Raw genomic sequence first — 17500 nt, forward strand, 5'->3', positions numbered from 1 at the left:
AAGATTAATGAATGATGCTGCTAAATCACTCAATGTAGGCCTACTCATGTTGAAGCAGCAGAAAGACAGACAGACAGCCTGCTGCCGCTGAATGCCAGCGTTCACTCCGTTCAGCGTGCACCCGCTGTGGGTCATTGTGACCACAATTACCAGTCAGGCTCCGCAATGTTCTTCATGGGGTATTTAAAAAATAGCAGATCTGCAAGCTTGCAGTGCGGCACTGTGAGCTTGCATATCTGCTATTTTTCAATAGCAAAAGTATAAAATAATTAAGGCCCTGGCTTTCACCTTGAGCCCCAGTAACCCAGTCCCACTTTTCTCCCCCTTGTGACGCCCCTGTTCGGTATCGGCCGCTGCCGTCAGAAGTATCGGGCGAGTACGAGTACAGCAAAATAGGGTTGTATCGGCGCGAGTACCGATACCGCGAGTACCGATACCGCATCCCTAATTTTGATACTAATACTTTCATACTTTTACTCAAGTACATTTTGAATTCCAGACTTTCCGCGAATACATTTCAATGAGAATGGAGCGCTTTTTTGCAGAAATCCTCTACTGACGAAAAACGCCCCATTCTCATTGAAATGCATTGGCGGATTCCACTCTAGGTATTTTGGTGTGAGGGCACCCTAACAGAGTATTTCTACATTGCAGTATTGATACTTTTACTTAATTACAAAATGTGAGTACTTTTTCCACCACAGAAATTGACAGTCCTATTATGAGGATGTTTTCACACAAGTACAGTGATACAAATGTGTGCACGTGTGCTGTGCACGTGCACACTTTGGGAGTCAGGGGAGCCAGCATATCGCTGCCTGTGTAATTGAAACAATAAAATCGAACCTCTGTTCGAAGTGGAGCTGTGTGTGTGTGTGTGTGTGTGTGTGTGTGTGTGTGTGTGTGTGTGTGTGTGTGTGTGTGTGTGTGTGTGTGTATTGCAGTTGATGCTCAGGGCAGGCTAGACTCAACAGCACCTCTCTGGTCACCCAGGGTTACTACATACAGGCTACATACAGACCCACAGACCCACCCACCCACATACCCACATACCTACACACACGGCCACGTATAGGGAGCTTGTGTTCCACACAACTCCAAAAAACAACTAATAAATCCATATATGACATGATATCAGCCATTCCTTTGTCTGTCGTTGCCTTCACATGATGCTGTGATGAATTCACACACACGCACACTGTTTTTACACATACATTTCTTCACTGTACAATGTGTAAAGACGTGAGTGTACACACACACACACACACACACACACACACACACACACACACACACACACATGCGCGCCCTGCTCTCGAGGTGTGAGCGCTATGCATTAGAACCAGTAATTACATCTGCTCCACTGGGCGTGATTCTGACTCCTATCTTTCAATCAATTTACACACACACACACACACACACACACACACACACACACACACACACACACACACACACACACACACACACACACACTCGTGTTTATCCGTGGTACTGTATACGCGTGTATGTGTGTGTGTGTGTTGGTATACAGTTGGCATATTTATTATTCTCTGCACATCTCTGTGAGTGTATGTGTGTGCGTCCATGCACGCGTGTGTGTGTGTGTGTGTGTGTGTGTGTGTGTGTGTGTGTGTGTGTGTGTGTGTGTGTGTGTGTGTGTGTGTGTGTGTGTGTGTGTGTGTGTGTTTGTGCGTGCGTGCTAACGTGTGTGCATGCGTGTGTGTGTGTGTGCTCTCATGTGCTGGTATCTCAGAGGATGATAAGCGCGCTGCGTTGCAGCGACTGCAGAACTATCTGCCATCACATTCTGCTCTTTTTAACGCTCCTCTCCTCTCCTCGCCTCTCCTCTCCTCTCCTCTCTTTCTCTCTCCTCTCCTCTCCTCTCCTCTCCTCTCCTCTCCTCTCCTCTCCTCTCTTTCTCTCTCCTCTCCTCTTTTCTATTCTACACGTGTCTGCCCCATTGTGCTCTCCTCCCCTCTCCTCTCCTCTCTTGTCCTCCCTCGTTTCTACTCTCCGCTCCCCTCTCCTCTCCTGTTCTCCCCTCCTTTGTCTCTTCTCTTCTCTTCTCTTCTCTTCTCTTCTCTTCTCTTCTCTTCTCTTCTCTTCTCTTCTCTTCTCTTCTCTTCTCCATTCCTCTTTTCAATTCTCCTCTCCTCTCCTCAGTGGCGTCAGTTCAGCAAAAGCTAAGGTACGGCAACATGACTGAGGGCACGCGTGCAAGACACCAGTCATGTTGCCATACCTTAGCAACAGACACAATGAAAAGTAAATTTTATTATTTCCCCCTGTAGCCAAGGTATGGCAGCTGCCATAGCTTGCCATACCCAGTTGACGCCCCTGTCCTGTCCTGTCCTGTCCTGTCCTGTCCTGTCCTGTCCTGTCCTGTCCTGTCCTGTCCTGTCCTCTCCTCCTCCTAGAAATAAAGAAATGAACAGACAGTGTGATTTGGGAGGTGGAGGGTGGAGTCTGGCTCCCCCCAGGGTGGGGGTGGAGGTGGGGGTGGGGGTGTAAGTTGGGGAAGGAGTGGGGGTTGGGATAGACGTGGGGGTGGGGTAGGGTGGGGTGGGGTGCGCTGCATACCTCCTCCCAACCCCCATCTTCAGTCCACAGTCTCTGCACAAAATGTACATTTTTTGTGGACATGCATTCACCTCACAAGTCCTGTTATACAGTATACAGATGTAGCCTACCATTTCAAGTCCTGCCATTGACAGTAGATTTTCAGGGGATTTGCAGAACATTGAGCTTGTAGAGCAGCTATCTCTTTTTTTTTTTTTTGCTATTCTTATGACCTTCTCTGACTTTGTTTAAATCTAGGTGGATTCTGCGTTTCAATGGGAATGGAGTGGTTTCTTGACATTTGTGAGTTTCTGCAAACATTCTCCATTCTCCATAACAAATTTGAAAGGCAAAACAGGGAAATAAACGTTCTAAAAGTTCTCAACGGGCCTGAAAATTAAGGCCCGGCCCTAACTGGGCCCTAACTGGGCCCTAACTGGGCCGGCTGGAGGCCCTACCCGGCCCGACTAGCTACCATACACTTAAGGCCCTACCCTTCCTTAAATGTCGGGTCGGGTTCGGGTATGGTCGGGTTCTCCTTACTCTATCACAGAGTAATGCTAATAAAATAATAACAAAAATATATGTTTTTCATTGAGCCCGAGACCCTACCCGGCCCGACTAATTAGAATACATTTTAGGCCCTACCCTACCCTAAATGTCGGGTCGGGTTCGGGTATGGTCGGGTTCAGGCAGAATTTGAAAACTCTAATATAAACCTGTGGAAAAACATTTGCAGGACATTTTCAGGAAAAGAGCTGTAAATACTGTCATACGATATTGACTGCTATTTATTTACTGAATAACAACATGCCCTTGAGCCCTTTATATGCCGGGGACACATTATTACATTTAAATCAAATTATTTTATCAACCATTGAAAAATAGCAGATATACAAGCTCGCAGCGCGGCACCGAGTAAAATCAGTGATTCTCAAACTTGTTCATGTCAAGGACCCCCAAGATTACATGTATTTGGCCGGCTGCGGAGCCCCGTCTCAAAATATGTTGTTCCAGGGACCCCTCCAGAAGCCAATATTTGAGTTACAAATGTTTGCTTAAAAAAATAATATATATATATATATATATATATATATATATATATATATATATATATATATATACAGGTATATATATATTCAAAGATTTGTACAAATTCACGATACGATACTGACTGCTATTTATTTACTGAATATACATACGTGTGTGTGTGTGTGTGTGCTGTTGGACATCCTTCTTGTGCGAGAGTTCTGTATATCTCTGGCTGATGATTTATTTATCCGTGATATTCTGAATTATTTATTAATTCCGTTTTTCCCCCTGTCTGCAACATATAATAACCCCTACCTCTGTCTCTGTAACCCTGGTGCACTTCACACACATGCACAGGCACCCACTCACGCGCATGCGCGCACGCACACACACACACACACACACACACACACACACACACACACACACACACACACACACACACACACACACACACACACACACACACATAAATCCATGAATATGTCTCTTTGTCTATCTGTGCTGGTTATTATGTTGTTAAATTACAGTAAAATAACCACAAATGCACAATTTAACAAAACGGTCACTTTAACAAGGTATTTATAATTATATTCTCCACACTTGTATTCTCCCCATCTTGACAAAATGGTATATTCCCAGGTTCCGCAGGTCAGCTGCACAGGTGCGATGCATTATTGTTAATTGTGGCACGTTTACTAACATGCCAAGATTAGCTGCATTTGAACAACTGTTCCAGGCTGCCATATCCAGCCCAAGAAACCTTATAACAGAGGAAAAAATAAATGTACTTCTTAAAATAAATGTATCATGCCTGTTGCTAAGGTATGGCAACATGACTGGCTTCGCGCGTGCACGACACCAGTCATGTTGCCATACCTTAGCTTTTTCTGAACTGACGCCACTGTAGTATGGGAAAGAAGCTATCTGACACATTGGAAAGAATCAACCCTGAACCTGGAGCAACATGGAATGCTATTTAGATCTTAAGCAGAGAATTCACAGAGGCAGAATAGCTGAGCAGTGAGCACTGTGTCTGATCATTAACTATAAGGAAAACCTTGACTATCAGACTCAGTGAACTCAGTCTTGTGATGGAGAAAGGCTGCTATAGACAGAGCTGGCTCCCAAAAGACAGACTTTGCACTCTGCACACACGAGGTAGAAACTGAGCTACACTTTTTTACTCTACCCTAACCCATTTTTCACCCATTGCGAATTTGCTCAAATTGTAATCCTGGGGAGGGCCCTGAACTGAGCTCATGCTTCCTTCAGTGCGTGAGGAGTGGGCAAGCCGCTTCTTATCACCTGACAGGGGGAGTTTCCCCGGTTGGATTTAGCACATGGAAGGAACACGTTATTCCAACCAGTTCCTTTCTCCTCCATCAGGCACCCTGGCTGGCCAGGGGGAGGCAGTATAGAGTATTCTTTTTTTTAGGTTACCTACCTACCCTAGGAGACATGAGGAGAACATGCAAACTCCACACAGAGAGGCCCTTTCGCCAACCCCACCTAGGGTGTGGGCGCTGATGACGTGTAGGAGGGAACACTCCCTCAGCAACCACAGCGTCCCCCGGCGGGAATCGAACCCGGGACCTTCTAGCTGTGAGGCGACTACCGACTGTGCCATTAACTAGAGGGTATAGCAGTGGGCATGCCTGACTTTTACTTTACCATACACTTTTATAAAGACAATATTTATATCAAATATGTTAAAAAGAAGTATTTATTAAATGCAATATCATATAGGCCTAATTAAATGTTCAAATATCTTTTCACTGAAATCAACAGCTTTTATGGTCTTGATTCATGGGATCCTGGATGGCTTGATTGTACAGTATAGGATTAAGATAATTGATATACATATTTTTGTAAAGGTCTATGGGGGATTAGTGCACCAGTAAACCACGCCCACAGCAAACCCCTGTACACGCCCACACACAGCTCCGTTCACACCATGCTTTATGCCCTCTTAACTGTACATCATCTCTCAGTGCTTATTGTTTTCCTTTGGCACTGCAACGCATGTCATCTCATGCCAAGAGAAAGTGGAATTGAATGAGCGAGAGCGAGAGAGAGAGAGAGAGAGAGAGAGAGAGAGAGAGAGAGAGAGAGAGCATATATAGGCCTACATATCATCGTTGTCGGGTGAAAACCTTGTATGTCCAAAACCGTTCGTTTTGCATTTATCATTTTAAAAAAAATGATTTAAACTAGTGAAAACAGCCGATCTACAAGCACACAACGCCTCGCACCGCGAGGCGTTGTGTGCTCGTAGATCTGCTGTTTTCACTACTTTTGTGCAACGACCTTGTATGATGAAGCAGGGCTTTGCTTTGCGAAAGAACGTACACATTTGAAACTTGGAGGTACAAGGTTTCTGCCCGACAACGGCGATATACAACATACTGAAGCAGAGAGAGAGAGAGAGAGAGAGAGAGAGAGAGAGAGAGAGAGAGAGAGAGAGAGAGCATACACATACAACATACTGAAGCAGAGAGAGAGAGAGAGAGAGAGAGAGAGAGAGAGAGAGAGAGAGAGAGAGAGAGAGAGAGAGAGAGAGAGCATACACATACAACATACTGAAGCAGACAGCAGGAACTTCAACTCAGTCCTCCAGGGAATGTGTTGATGCAGAGAGGCATGGAGTTCATTGCAGCACAGAGCTCTGTTCATATCTACTCCATGACTGGAACACTTCTGCTACAATTTACAGTTTAGGTATTTAGCAGACTCTTTTAATCCAAAGCGACTTACAATAAGCAGGTAATACAACGATATAATAAGCAGATGGTATGTCAGGACATCAACAAAATTATAACATGTGCATAGGTATATCAATCTAGAAAAAACAATAACATAGATAGACCACACACTTAATCATCAAAAAAAAAATCTAAAACTAAAAATGCTATCTAGCTTCATGTGTGGTCATCGAGGGAAGGGGAGTGTTGCAGTAGTGCTATGGGTTTAGGTGGAGTCTGAAGAGGTGAGTCTTCAGTCCACGGCGGAACCTAGGGAGTGACAATAGAATAGAAGTTTATTGTCATTGTAACAATGTACAAGTACAAGCACATACACAGACAGTACAACAAAATTAGGGGTGTGCATTTTACGGGTGCACGGCTGCTGCCATTTTTACGGCGCTGCCACAAATTAAAGTGAGTCTGTAGTTACAGGGAGTTTATTCCACCGTTTGGGGGCCAGGAGGGCAAATAGTCTAGGACGAGTGGATCTTTGTCCTGGGGTTTTACAGATGTGCTACGTGGGGTTACAGATGTGCCATTTCAAATCTTCACACGCCCTGCCATTGGCAAGACAGTAGATTATCAGGGGATCTGCAGAACATTGAGCTTGTAGATCAGCTATTTTTATGGCCTTCTCTGACTTCGAAATGTAGGCTAAATCTACTTATGAAGGAGGATTCTGCTTTTCAATGGGAATGGAGTGGTTTCTTGACATTTGCAAGTTTCTGCAAAAATACTCTCCCATTCTGCATAGACATTAGAAGGTCAAAACAGGGAAAGAAACCTGCAGTTGCAGGACATTTTCAGGAAAAGTGCAGTATGTACTGAAGAGTTGAAATGGCACACATACAGATTCATATACTCCATTTTAACAACGATTCGATACGCATCACGAGACATGGTTGACAATACGGTATATGGACGATATTGGTTCATTCATGGCGATACGATATGATTCGTTTCAATGATTTAAAATCGATATAGTAACTATTTAGCAATGAAATAAAATCTGTGTGTGAAACGTGTCAATTGCGCATGTGTTTCTCTAGCATATACATGGACATTATATTTCAACACATATGGACAAACCCACACCTTGACATGAACACAGAGATTACACACATTTATTGATAGACCAAGACTAGCTATATGGATTGGAAAAGTAATTAGACCCCTCCTTTTCATTTTCCTTCTTAAAATTGCTAAATACAAGGCAAAAATACTTAGATTCAGATACAACCAATTATTTGCACTGCAAAACAATTCGATATTGATTATCTGCATTGTTGTAAAACTATACTGATACGATACAAAGCCAAAGCGGTACGATATATTTTGCATATCGATATAGTTGATCATTGCAAATGAAAACCGATTTTTCAATTCAGTTACTATATTGTTACACCCCTACTCCACTATGACTGAAACCCTTCTGTTAAGTTCATACTCCCCATGACAATTGCAACTCGAGCTGCACTCTGTCGAGGTGCCAACTTTTGCCTAATGCACAAGTAGGCCATGTATGGCCTACTTGTGTACCAGCAGAGCGCGCCATGAGGCCATGAGTGGTGACATCACCACTGGCATCACCAGGAATGCTGGTCCTTCATTGGCTGTTAATGACAACATTGCCTGAAATTCTGGTCCCTGATTGGTTATGGCTTAAACAAACAAAGACAACGACATATACCTAGTACTACGTATACATACGCAACCGAACGCAGTACTTGCGCGCTCTGCTGGCGCAAGCAACTAGAAAGGTGCAATTCTGGGGAATTGCAAGTGTGGTTGCACTGACGCGAGTCGCCAGCATTAACATTATCGTCTTAACATTTATATTAGATATTGTGATACTATTGTGTCAATGAAGCATGACCAATCCTGTCTGATTGAGCGATATATTGTCCAGGGTATCTGGCCTTGCCACCCAGATAACAACAGTCAAAAGGTCAATAAAAAAACAGGTTCACTTGAGCTTACAAGGAATTCTCAGACCGAGAACTATAGTATGTTGCCTATAGCAACCACCAGGCCTGGAATTTCATCATGTTAGTGTCAAGGCCACTTGGCCTTTGGTGGTGTCCATTGTTTGAGGGCACAAAGGCCGAATGCCACGGCAGGAAAAATGAACACGATTTTAGTCCATTGAAATAATCAATTGAATTTAAGTGTTAAGGATGATTTTAAACTGAACATGTAGACTATCTGCTGTGAAATAAATACACAATGGTAATTACAATCTGATCCAACCCTGTGCCAATCAAAGATTCTGGATTGGTTTAAAAAGATGCTCACTGGTGTCTACTGTCTACATATTGACAAGAAAAGAGACTGTCTAAATATTGACCAGAAAGAGACACTGGTGTATACTGTTTAAATATTGACCAGAAAGAGACACTGGTGTCTACTGTCTACATATTGACCAGAAAGAGACACTGGTGTCTACTGTCTACATATTGACCAGAAAGAGACACTGGTGTCTACTGTCTACATATTGACCAGAAAGAGACACTGGTGTCTACTGTCTACATATTGACCAGAAAGAGACATAGGAGAAAGTGGTACAGTCAGCTGGGGCATTAAGGCCACTGTGGCCTCAGGTCATGTCATTGGTTTGAGGGGCACAAGGCCAAACTGAGGGGCAACGACGGCCATGGCCTTCATGGCCTCCCTGAAATTCCTGCCCTGGCAACGACACTAATTACAATTCAGGCTTACAGACTTACAACAAAGCAAAAAGAAAAACTAGGATCCCAGGTAAACAATGAACCTAGCATCTGTCCAAACAATATCGTCGTTGTCGGGTGAAAACCTTGTATGTCCAAAACAGTTTGTTTAGCATTTATCATTTTAAAAATGATTTAAACTAGTGAAAACAGCCGATCTACAAGCAGGCGTTGTGTGCTTGCAGATCGTCTGTTTTCACTACTTTTGTGCGACGGCGTTGTATGATGAAGCTTTAATTTGCGAAAGAACGTACACATTTGAAACTTGGAGATACGAGGTTTCCACCGACAACGACGATATACTATATTGATGTAACAATTTGATACTAACAAAGGAAATGATTGTATATGAGGTATCCAACAATGAACCTACAGTAGCATCTGTTGGAACAGCATGCTGTCTTTAACTTTCATTCTCAGCATTCTGGTCAGGAAAACAAACCAGAGTAACAAAGAAAACGCCAGCCGGGGATGTTGCCTTGAAAACTGTCACGCACATTGCAGAGAGAATTCCACTAGCCTACAGACATCTCTTTCTCTCCCTCTCTCCTCTCCCTCTCTCCCTCTCCCTCTCCCTCTCTCTCTCTCTCTCTCTCTCTCTCTCTCCTCTCCCTTTCTCCCTGTTCCCCCTTGCTCTCTCTCGCTCTCCCTCTCTCATCTCCCTCTCTCTTCTCCCATTCTCCCTCTCCCCCTCTCCCTCTCTTCCTCTCTCCCTCTCTCTCCTCTCCCTTTCTCTCTCTCTCTCTCTCTCTCTCTCTCTCTCTCTCTCTCTCTCTCTCCCCCCCATACAACAACACAAACCCATGCCATGCCACCACGGTAACAGCAGCCCCATGCTTTGCCCAGGCAGCCACCTCCCCCCCATTGGACGCCGCCGTTTGACGGACGGCCCGGCGGAGCTCCAATCAGCGAGCTGCAGGGGCCCGGGGGGGAGGGGCTTGTGGGCAGTACTTAAAGTGAAGCAGGGGCTGTGCAGACAGAAAGGCAGAGAGCGTTGCGCCCGAGCGCACGGACACCGGAGCTGGAGCTGGAGCCGGACTGGAGTATACTGTTTCTTTCCCTTCCCCTTCCCGCCCTCCCTCCCCCGTTGGCGCTGCTGCATGCGTGCGTAAACGGCACGAGAATGGACCCGGAGTTGGGTGTGTCTGTTGTTTTTTGAAAAAAGAAGAAGGGACCGTTTAAACCCAGAGGACTGGTGTAAGCGTGTTTTTTGTGGTCTTGCATCGGTCTCCTCTGTGGCAGGTGAGGGGCTGTACGAAAGCCGCACGCGGAATGAATGATCGACTGAATGGGTTGCGAAAGGGAGGAAGGGAGTGAACCATTGATATTGTCACTGTCAAATTTGTACGTTTTTTTCACCAAGTAAAGCCCTGCTTCATCATACAAGGCTGTCGCACAAAAGTAGGTAAAACAGCCCATCTACAAGCACACAACGCCTCGCGGTGCGAGGCGTTGTGTGCTTGTAGATCAGCTATTTTCACTAGTTTAGTTCATTTTTTAAAATGATAAATACAAAATGAACGGTCTTGGACATACAAGGTTTTCACCCGACCACGACGATATGGTGTTTTTTTTAAGTGGAGCACATTCTGTTGGCTCAGAAACGAGAGAGAGAGAGAGAGAGAGAGAGAGAGCTCTCAGTCTAGGTGTCTGCCGCCACTGACAATAAGTGTCATTCCGTATTACCGCGTCCACTCTCGTCTGTTGACGGGAGGGAGGGATGTAGAAAGCTTTGTTGCTCTCTCTCTCTCTGTCTCTCTCTCTCTCTCTCTGTCTCTCGTATACAGCCTTATCTGCGTGCCGTCGAGACGCCCTATGCCTCCTTTATCGGACGTGGTCTCTTCCTCGTTACCTTGTCGCCCGGCCACCGAGCGAAAGCCGGAGGATTAGAGATCCTATCGGCGCCGAGGAGGTGTTGTATGTTAGCGCGTCGTCTTTTTTTTTTTTACAGCACTTTGGTCCCTCACTCTCTCTCTCTCTCGCTGTCTGTTCCCTTCTCTTTCATCAACTCGCACTCCCTCTAACCCCCACCACCCTACTCTCTTTCTCTCTCTCCTCTCCCTCTCTTTCTTTCTCTCCCTCTCCACTCCTCTTTCTTTCTCTCCCTCTCCACTCCTCTTTCTTTCTCTCCCTCTCCACTCCTCTCTCGCTCTGGCTCTCCCTCTCCTTCTCCCTCTACCTCTCTTTCTTTCTCTCTCCTCTCCTCTCTCTCTCCCCCTCTCTCCACTCCTCTCTCTCCCTCTCTCTCTCTCTCCCTCTCCTCCTCTCTCTCCCTCTCTCTCTCTCTTTCCCTCTCTCTCTCTGTCCAGACACCGCAGTAGCTCGTCCATGCCTCCTCCTCTGCCGCCTCGCCGCCAGGTCATTGATGGGCAACCAACTGGACAGGAGGATCAGCCACCTGAGCTACAGCGAGCTGCCCACCGGGGACCCCTCCTCCTCCGTCCTGGGGGGCAGCGGGGGTCTGGAGAGGGACGAGCTGCGCGTCGGGGTCGCCTACTTCTTCTCCGACGAAGAGGACGAGGCGGCGGAGGACGACCGTCGCGACCGCGCCGCCACAACGACGACCACGAACCCCGTCGCCAAGGAGGAGCAGGGTGGGCATCGGGAGGACGAGGAGGACGAGGAGGAGGAGAAGGAGGAAGAGGAGGGGGGTCCCGTGGCGCTGCAGGAGGTGCGTCGTGGAATCTCCCTGATCGATCGATAATCGATCGAGGCGATTGATTAGGAGACCAGACAGTTTTCTACGTTTTTTAACTAGAGACTAGTATTTATATTGGCAAAAAATCTTAAATTTTAAAACTAGGGCATTGATCTGACATTTGGCCAAAAAGTCAGAAATTGGAACGTTCAGACAATGGGTTTATGCTATAACTTACTTCAATAGAATGAAGTTGTATGACTATAGTACATATGTGACAGAGGCTGGAGAAAAGGTCCATAAGTAGGCAATGGCAAAGTCTAGCAAATTAACAAAATAGGTTTGATTTTGGATTTTTGGTGTTTATCCTTTTTTCCCATATTATCTAGGAGTGTATGTTTGAGACCTTCTCATTGCAACAGATCTCCATTTGAGAATCATTAAACAGCTTACATTAGTTTGTAAACAGAGCTGTGTTTTTGTGTTTCTTTACACCCCTCTGGGGGGTGGAGACACACATTAACATGTGAAAGCCAACATTTAAATCTGCAGTTTCTGTTGGCTAATGTGTGGTTGTTGTTCTCAGGTTTCAGCTGCAGATCACCACCAATAGGTTAGGGCGGGTGAGGGGTGGAGTTAACAATCCATTGTTCACAGCCCTTACCTGACTGCCAGTAGTGTGACAAACTTTGAGAGCCCTTTATTCAGAATCTTGGTTTGAGGTTTTAACTACATTCAAATATATTCCGATTGCAATCAATGACACGTCATTTGAAGGCTTATGTTCTGTACTTTCATGATCTGCAAAAAAGCAGAAAAAAGACCAATGCCTACATATGGACCTTTTCTCCAGCATCGGTCACATATAGTATATTTCAAAACTTCACACGTCCTGCCACTGGCAAGACAGTCGATTTTCAGGGGATTTTGCAGAACATTGAGCTTGTAGATCAGCTATTCTACCTAATCTACCTATGAAGGTGGATTCTGCTTTTCAAAGGGAATGGAGTGGTTTCTTGATATTTCGAGTTTCGACAAAAAACTCCCTTCTCCATAACAATTAAAAAGACAAAACAGGGAAAGAAACCATGCAATTGCAGGACATTTCCAGGAAAAGAGCAGTAAATGCTGAAGAGTTGAAACAGCACTTCTGTAGGTGGTGATGTTTATGCTTTATGCACATGACCATCAGGTCTCAGCGTGATTTTAGGGCAAAATGTGTAGGAGCAGTGTCCAAAAATGTGTTTGAAAAAATCCGCCTGATGGTGGCGCTATATGGGACAGATCGATGTTGATGACATGAGTGTAGACATACTGTGTACCGATTTGCGTGATTTTAGGGCTAAATCTGTAGGAGTAGTGTCCAAAAATGTGTTTTAAAAAGTCGTCCTGAAGGTGGCGCGAAATGGGACAGATCCATATTGATGACATGAGTGTAGAGCAAGTGTGACCGATTTGCGTGATTGTAGGGCAAAATGTGTAGGAGCAGTGTCCAAAAAAAAATGTTTTGTGCAAGAATCGGCCTCATGGTGGCGCTAGAAGAGGGCCATGTGAGAATAGATGGGTGGAGGTTGTGGTTTGGCAGGCAAGGAGTGTATGTGCAAAATGTGGCAACACTCATGTCAGTGGTACAGTAGTCATGTCAGTATGATAACACTCATGTCAGTGGTACAGTAGTTATGTCAGTATGACCAGTAAGACTCCCTAATCGGTAGATAAGCGACCATCAGGTCGCAGCGTGATTTTAGAGAAAAATCTGTAGGAGCAGTGTCCAAAAATGTGTTTGAAAAAATCGGCCTGATGGTGGCGCTATATGGGACAGATCGATGTTGATGACATGAGTGTAGACATACTGTTTACCGATTTGCGTGATTTTAGGGCAAAATCTGTAGGAGCAGTGTCCAAAAATGGGTTTGAAAAAATTCGCCTGATGGTGGCGCTATATGGGACAGATCGATGTTGATGACATGAGTGTAGACATACTGTGTATCGATTTGCGTGATTTTAGGGCAAAATCTGTAAGAGTAGTGTCCAAAAATGTGTTTTGTGCAAGAATCTGCCTCAGGGTGGCGCTAGAAGAGGGCCATGTGAGAATAGATGGGTGGAGGTTGTGGTTTGGCAGGCAAGGATTGTGTGTGCAAAATGTGGCAACACTCATGTCAGTGGTACAGTAGTCATGTCAGTATGATAACACTCATGTCAGTGATACAGTAGTTCCGCCTGGAGGCACAAGTCAGACAACATAATAGTTCTACTGTCGCTGCTTCAAGGACGAGCTGAACCATAACAAGACAGACTGTACCAAAACAATCAGGCCTTGTGGAGATATCTAGACTCTTACGAGGCGTCAAATGTCATGATGTACTGTATCATCAAGCACAGGGCAGGAATTTCATGGAGGCCATGGCCTCCGTTGCCCCTCAGTTTGGCCACGTGCCCTTCAAACCGATAGCATGACCTGAGGCCATTCTGAAATATTAACTCCCGAGTCCCCATCTTTAAACCAATCCAGTGACATTGATTGGTGCAGGGCTGAGCATGGATCAGATTGTAAATACCATCATTGATCTATTTCACAGCGCAGATTAGGTTATCATCCCTAACCGTTAAATTCAACACATTCTTTCAATGGACTAAAATCTTGTTTTATTTGATGGCCTTCCTGGCCTGGCATTTGGCCTTTGTGCCCTAAAAAATGGACAACAACAAAGTCCAAGTGGCCATGCCCCTAAAATGGTGAAATTCCTGGCCTGATCAGGCATATAGATGAATATCATATAGATGAACACATAATCGACTGTTAATAAAGTCACACATATAATCAATCATGACAACCTAATACTAATATAACATGATATCTTCTTGGTCAGGTCCAGTACTCTGCCTTCTGCTCGCGGGGGACCTGCATCTTCTCCAAGCTGCAGGAGAACCAGGACCTCCACGTGTTCCCGGCCAAGACCCTGCTGACCATGTGCAAGCCTGGGGACCTGCTGGAGCTGGTGGCCAGCGCACAGGCTCCCCACTGGGCCGTGTTCCAGCATGGAGACCAGGTCACTGTCCTAGCTATGGCTTCCTATTGTTAGGGGGACCCCTAGGGGGTCCTCAGAGTTCCAACAGGGGCCCTTCAAAGTCTTTTTTTTAATACTTGTGTCCTTACATTGAGATCTTTAGCCAAAAATAGCAGATCTACAAGCTCACAACGCTTGTAGATCGGCTATTTTTGTCAAAGAGGTTTGGTGTAGAGGGGGAATAGGAGCAGACTAAGTACATAGTGAAAGGCCAACTTAAGTTCAAGTGGTTAAATACCTGAAAACACAAATTGACATGAATCCAAAATAAAATGATCATGACAAAATAAAATGATCATGACAACAGGTTGTGGCCGTCCCTGCTTCATCTTTCTCTCAACTAAGGGTTCCTTGGCCTGAAAACGTTTGGTTTACAAGGTCACTGGCCTATGGCTTCCTATTGTTTGCCAGCACATCGACCAGGGCACTGTTCAAACATTCAAATTTCAAGGTCTTCCCTTAACTCTGACAGTGTACAAATGGAACGTTCAATTTGTACACTGTCAAATTTACAAACTTCTGTGGGTCAATTTAGACCTCCCAAAAGGAACCCACAAAAGGAGTCCCTGGAATCCACTTTGAGAAACACTGTTGTTCTATGGATTACTTTTCCGCTATTTGGCTGCTTTATTTTATGGATTACTTCCTCCATGAGTGGACTAATCGACCCCAATGAATTTTAATTGCTAATTCATGATGAACTAATCAGCCCTAAGCTTTTACTTCATCGTTCAGCCGATCTACAAGCTTACAACACGTTGTGCCGTGATGCAGTGTGAGCTTGCAGATCAGATATGTACTTGCTAATTTTAAGAATTACTTCGGTGAAAAGCAAAATGACACATTTTCGACCCCCAAAGTAGACTAAACAACAAAAAACATTTAAATGCATTATCGATTATTGTCTATAATCAGTTAAAGGTATGGATTGCCCCTCCCACAGGTCATCCACCTGCACAAGGGGGAGATCCGCCGGGACAGCCTGCTTGAGGTGAGCAACGGGCGGCGCGGGAGGATCGTGAACGACCGCTATCGCTACCGGCCGCTGCCCGCTGACTTGGTGACGCAGAACGCCGCCGGGCACCTGGGCCTGAGCAGCGGCGACATCTGCTGGACCAACTCGGAGAGCTTCGCCGCCTGGTGCCGCTTCGGCAAGCGCGAGTTCAAGGCCGGCGGCGAGGCGCTCGCACCGATGGCGGAGGAGCAGCGGCAGCAGCGGCGCTACTTCCTGAAGGTGCACCTGGGCGCGGGCGGCGGCAACGGCAACGTGCGCAACGTGCACACGCTGCTCTTCCACAGTCTGGAGGACATGATCCGCGAGAGGAGACGTGTGGACGCCAGCGGGATCCTCAAGGAGCTGCAGATGGTCCGTGGCGGCAGTGGCGGGCTGAAGGAGTGATCTGGGATTATCAGCTCCTTTTCAGAAACCTCGCTCGTTTTGTCAGCCATGCAGTTCCATGCACAGATATAAAAAGCTAGATGCCTCATTCGACTCTGCAGTTCAATGGAGCGACGTGGAACAATTGTAGTCCGGACTTCCTGGAAAAAAACTGAGGGACTGTTACCAGTCAAGTGACTACTGGCCAATCACAGCACGTCTTTTCCGGGACTTATCCAAGGACTACAATTCAGTTCAACAGAGACGGTTCCGATGTTGCGCTGCTCAGCTGTTCTTACAGGCTGTGTACAAAAATACCCGCCCCCACCTGCCTCTGATTGGCCTAGCAACGTCCGTATGTGTGACGCACGTGGAAGGGATGCACGCGGATTCCCTTGGTCCCTCGATGCACATGCCCCGGAGCCGAAGGAGGCGTCTACCTTTCTATGTCTATGGTTCCATGTTTTTCCGGCAGCGTGTCGCTGTTACTACATGTCATCTTTTCGACACCCGACTCTAACCCTCACCCTAACCCTAACCTCCGTGGAGTGAGTCGCTAACCCTCTGGTCGAAATGATGGTCGTTCGAAAGAGCGCGATTTTCCTGTTTTTCCCAGTGAAATTTTACGGAAGCAGTAATGCGCATGGGTGACTATACTGGCCAGTAATCTGTGTTGCAGAAATGTTTGGCCACCAAGCGGTCGGTGGCGAGAAAACTGTCCAACAGGTTGACCAAAAAACATAGAACTGGCTGACCAAAACGAGCGATTGAAAAGTATTGTTTCAAAAGCATCGCTTGGATTTCCCCCGACCGCAAAAAAAAAAGTAGACATCTGAGAGACAGGTATCATGGGAACTTTACTTTTTTGGATACGATTTTTGGTGAAGGCGAGAATCGGGAAAACCCAGCGAACTATCACCGTGAAAATCGCAATATGGGCATTGTACGACCAGGATCCTCATCTCGGAGCTGTATAGCGGAGGCAGAGGTTTCCGAAACGAGCTAATCCGGGATTAATGTTTGGACGGACAGACGAGCCCTCCGTCGTCGCTTCCAGTCATCCCAGTTCTCCATACATCAGGACAGCTCGTTGGTGCTTTGCGCTCAGACTGCGTCTTTCTTCTTGAGTAGATCCACATTATGTTAGTGTGGGACGTCCTCGTGACTGGTGCCCATGTGTTGGTTTTTCCCACAGCACCAGTTTTTGCTGGCTGGCAGCTCCTGGGGTTTTTGGCAGTGTCCTGCAAGTCTCATTCTCCTGGGGGGTGGTGTCTGATCCTCCTCTCTCTAAATTCCTCCACCAACATCTCCTGTTCGCCAGACGCGGAACGGACAGACAAGACGCGATT

The 17500-nt window shown here is 46.0% G+C and overlaps 1 protein-coding gene and 1 pseudogene across 2 annotated transcripts in view; one reads left to right on the plus strand and one right to left on the minus strand.

The window, feature by feature from the left end:
- Positions 1–17500, minus strand: part of LOC308300783 (E3 ubiquitin-protein ligase TRIM39-like) — a 224157-nt pseudogene that overhangs the window by 96470 nt on the left and 110187 nt on the right. The gene's annotated exons all lie outside the window — the stretch shown is intronic.
- Positions 10090–17500, plus strand: part of lratd1 (LRAT domain containing 1) — an 8873-nt gene continuing 1462 nt past the window's right edge. The window contains exons 1-4 of the mRNA XM_080743921.1: positions 10090–10309; positions 11377–11738; positions 14576–14755; positions 15717–17500. The exon at positions 15717–17500 is cut by the window's right edge and continues 1462 nt beyond it. Coding sequence (XP_080600047.1) covers positions 11433–11738; positions 14576–14755; positions 15717–16172 — 942 coding nt within the window. The 5' untranslated portion in view covers positions 10090–10309; positions 11377–11432 and the 3' untranslated portion in view covers positions 16173–17500. The remainder of the gene's footprint in view (positions 10310–11376; positions 11739–14575; positions 14756–15716) is intronic.

Source organism: Nannobrachium achirus (assembly GCF_963921795.1).
Source record: "Nannobrachium achirus genome assembly, chromosome: 16".
Lineage (NCBI taxonomy): Eukaryota > Metazoa > Chordata > Actinopteri > Myctophiformes > Myctophidae > Nannobrachium > Nannobrachium achirus.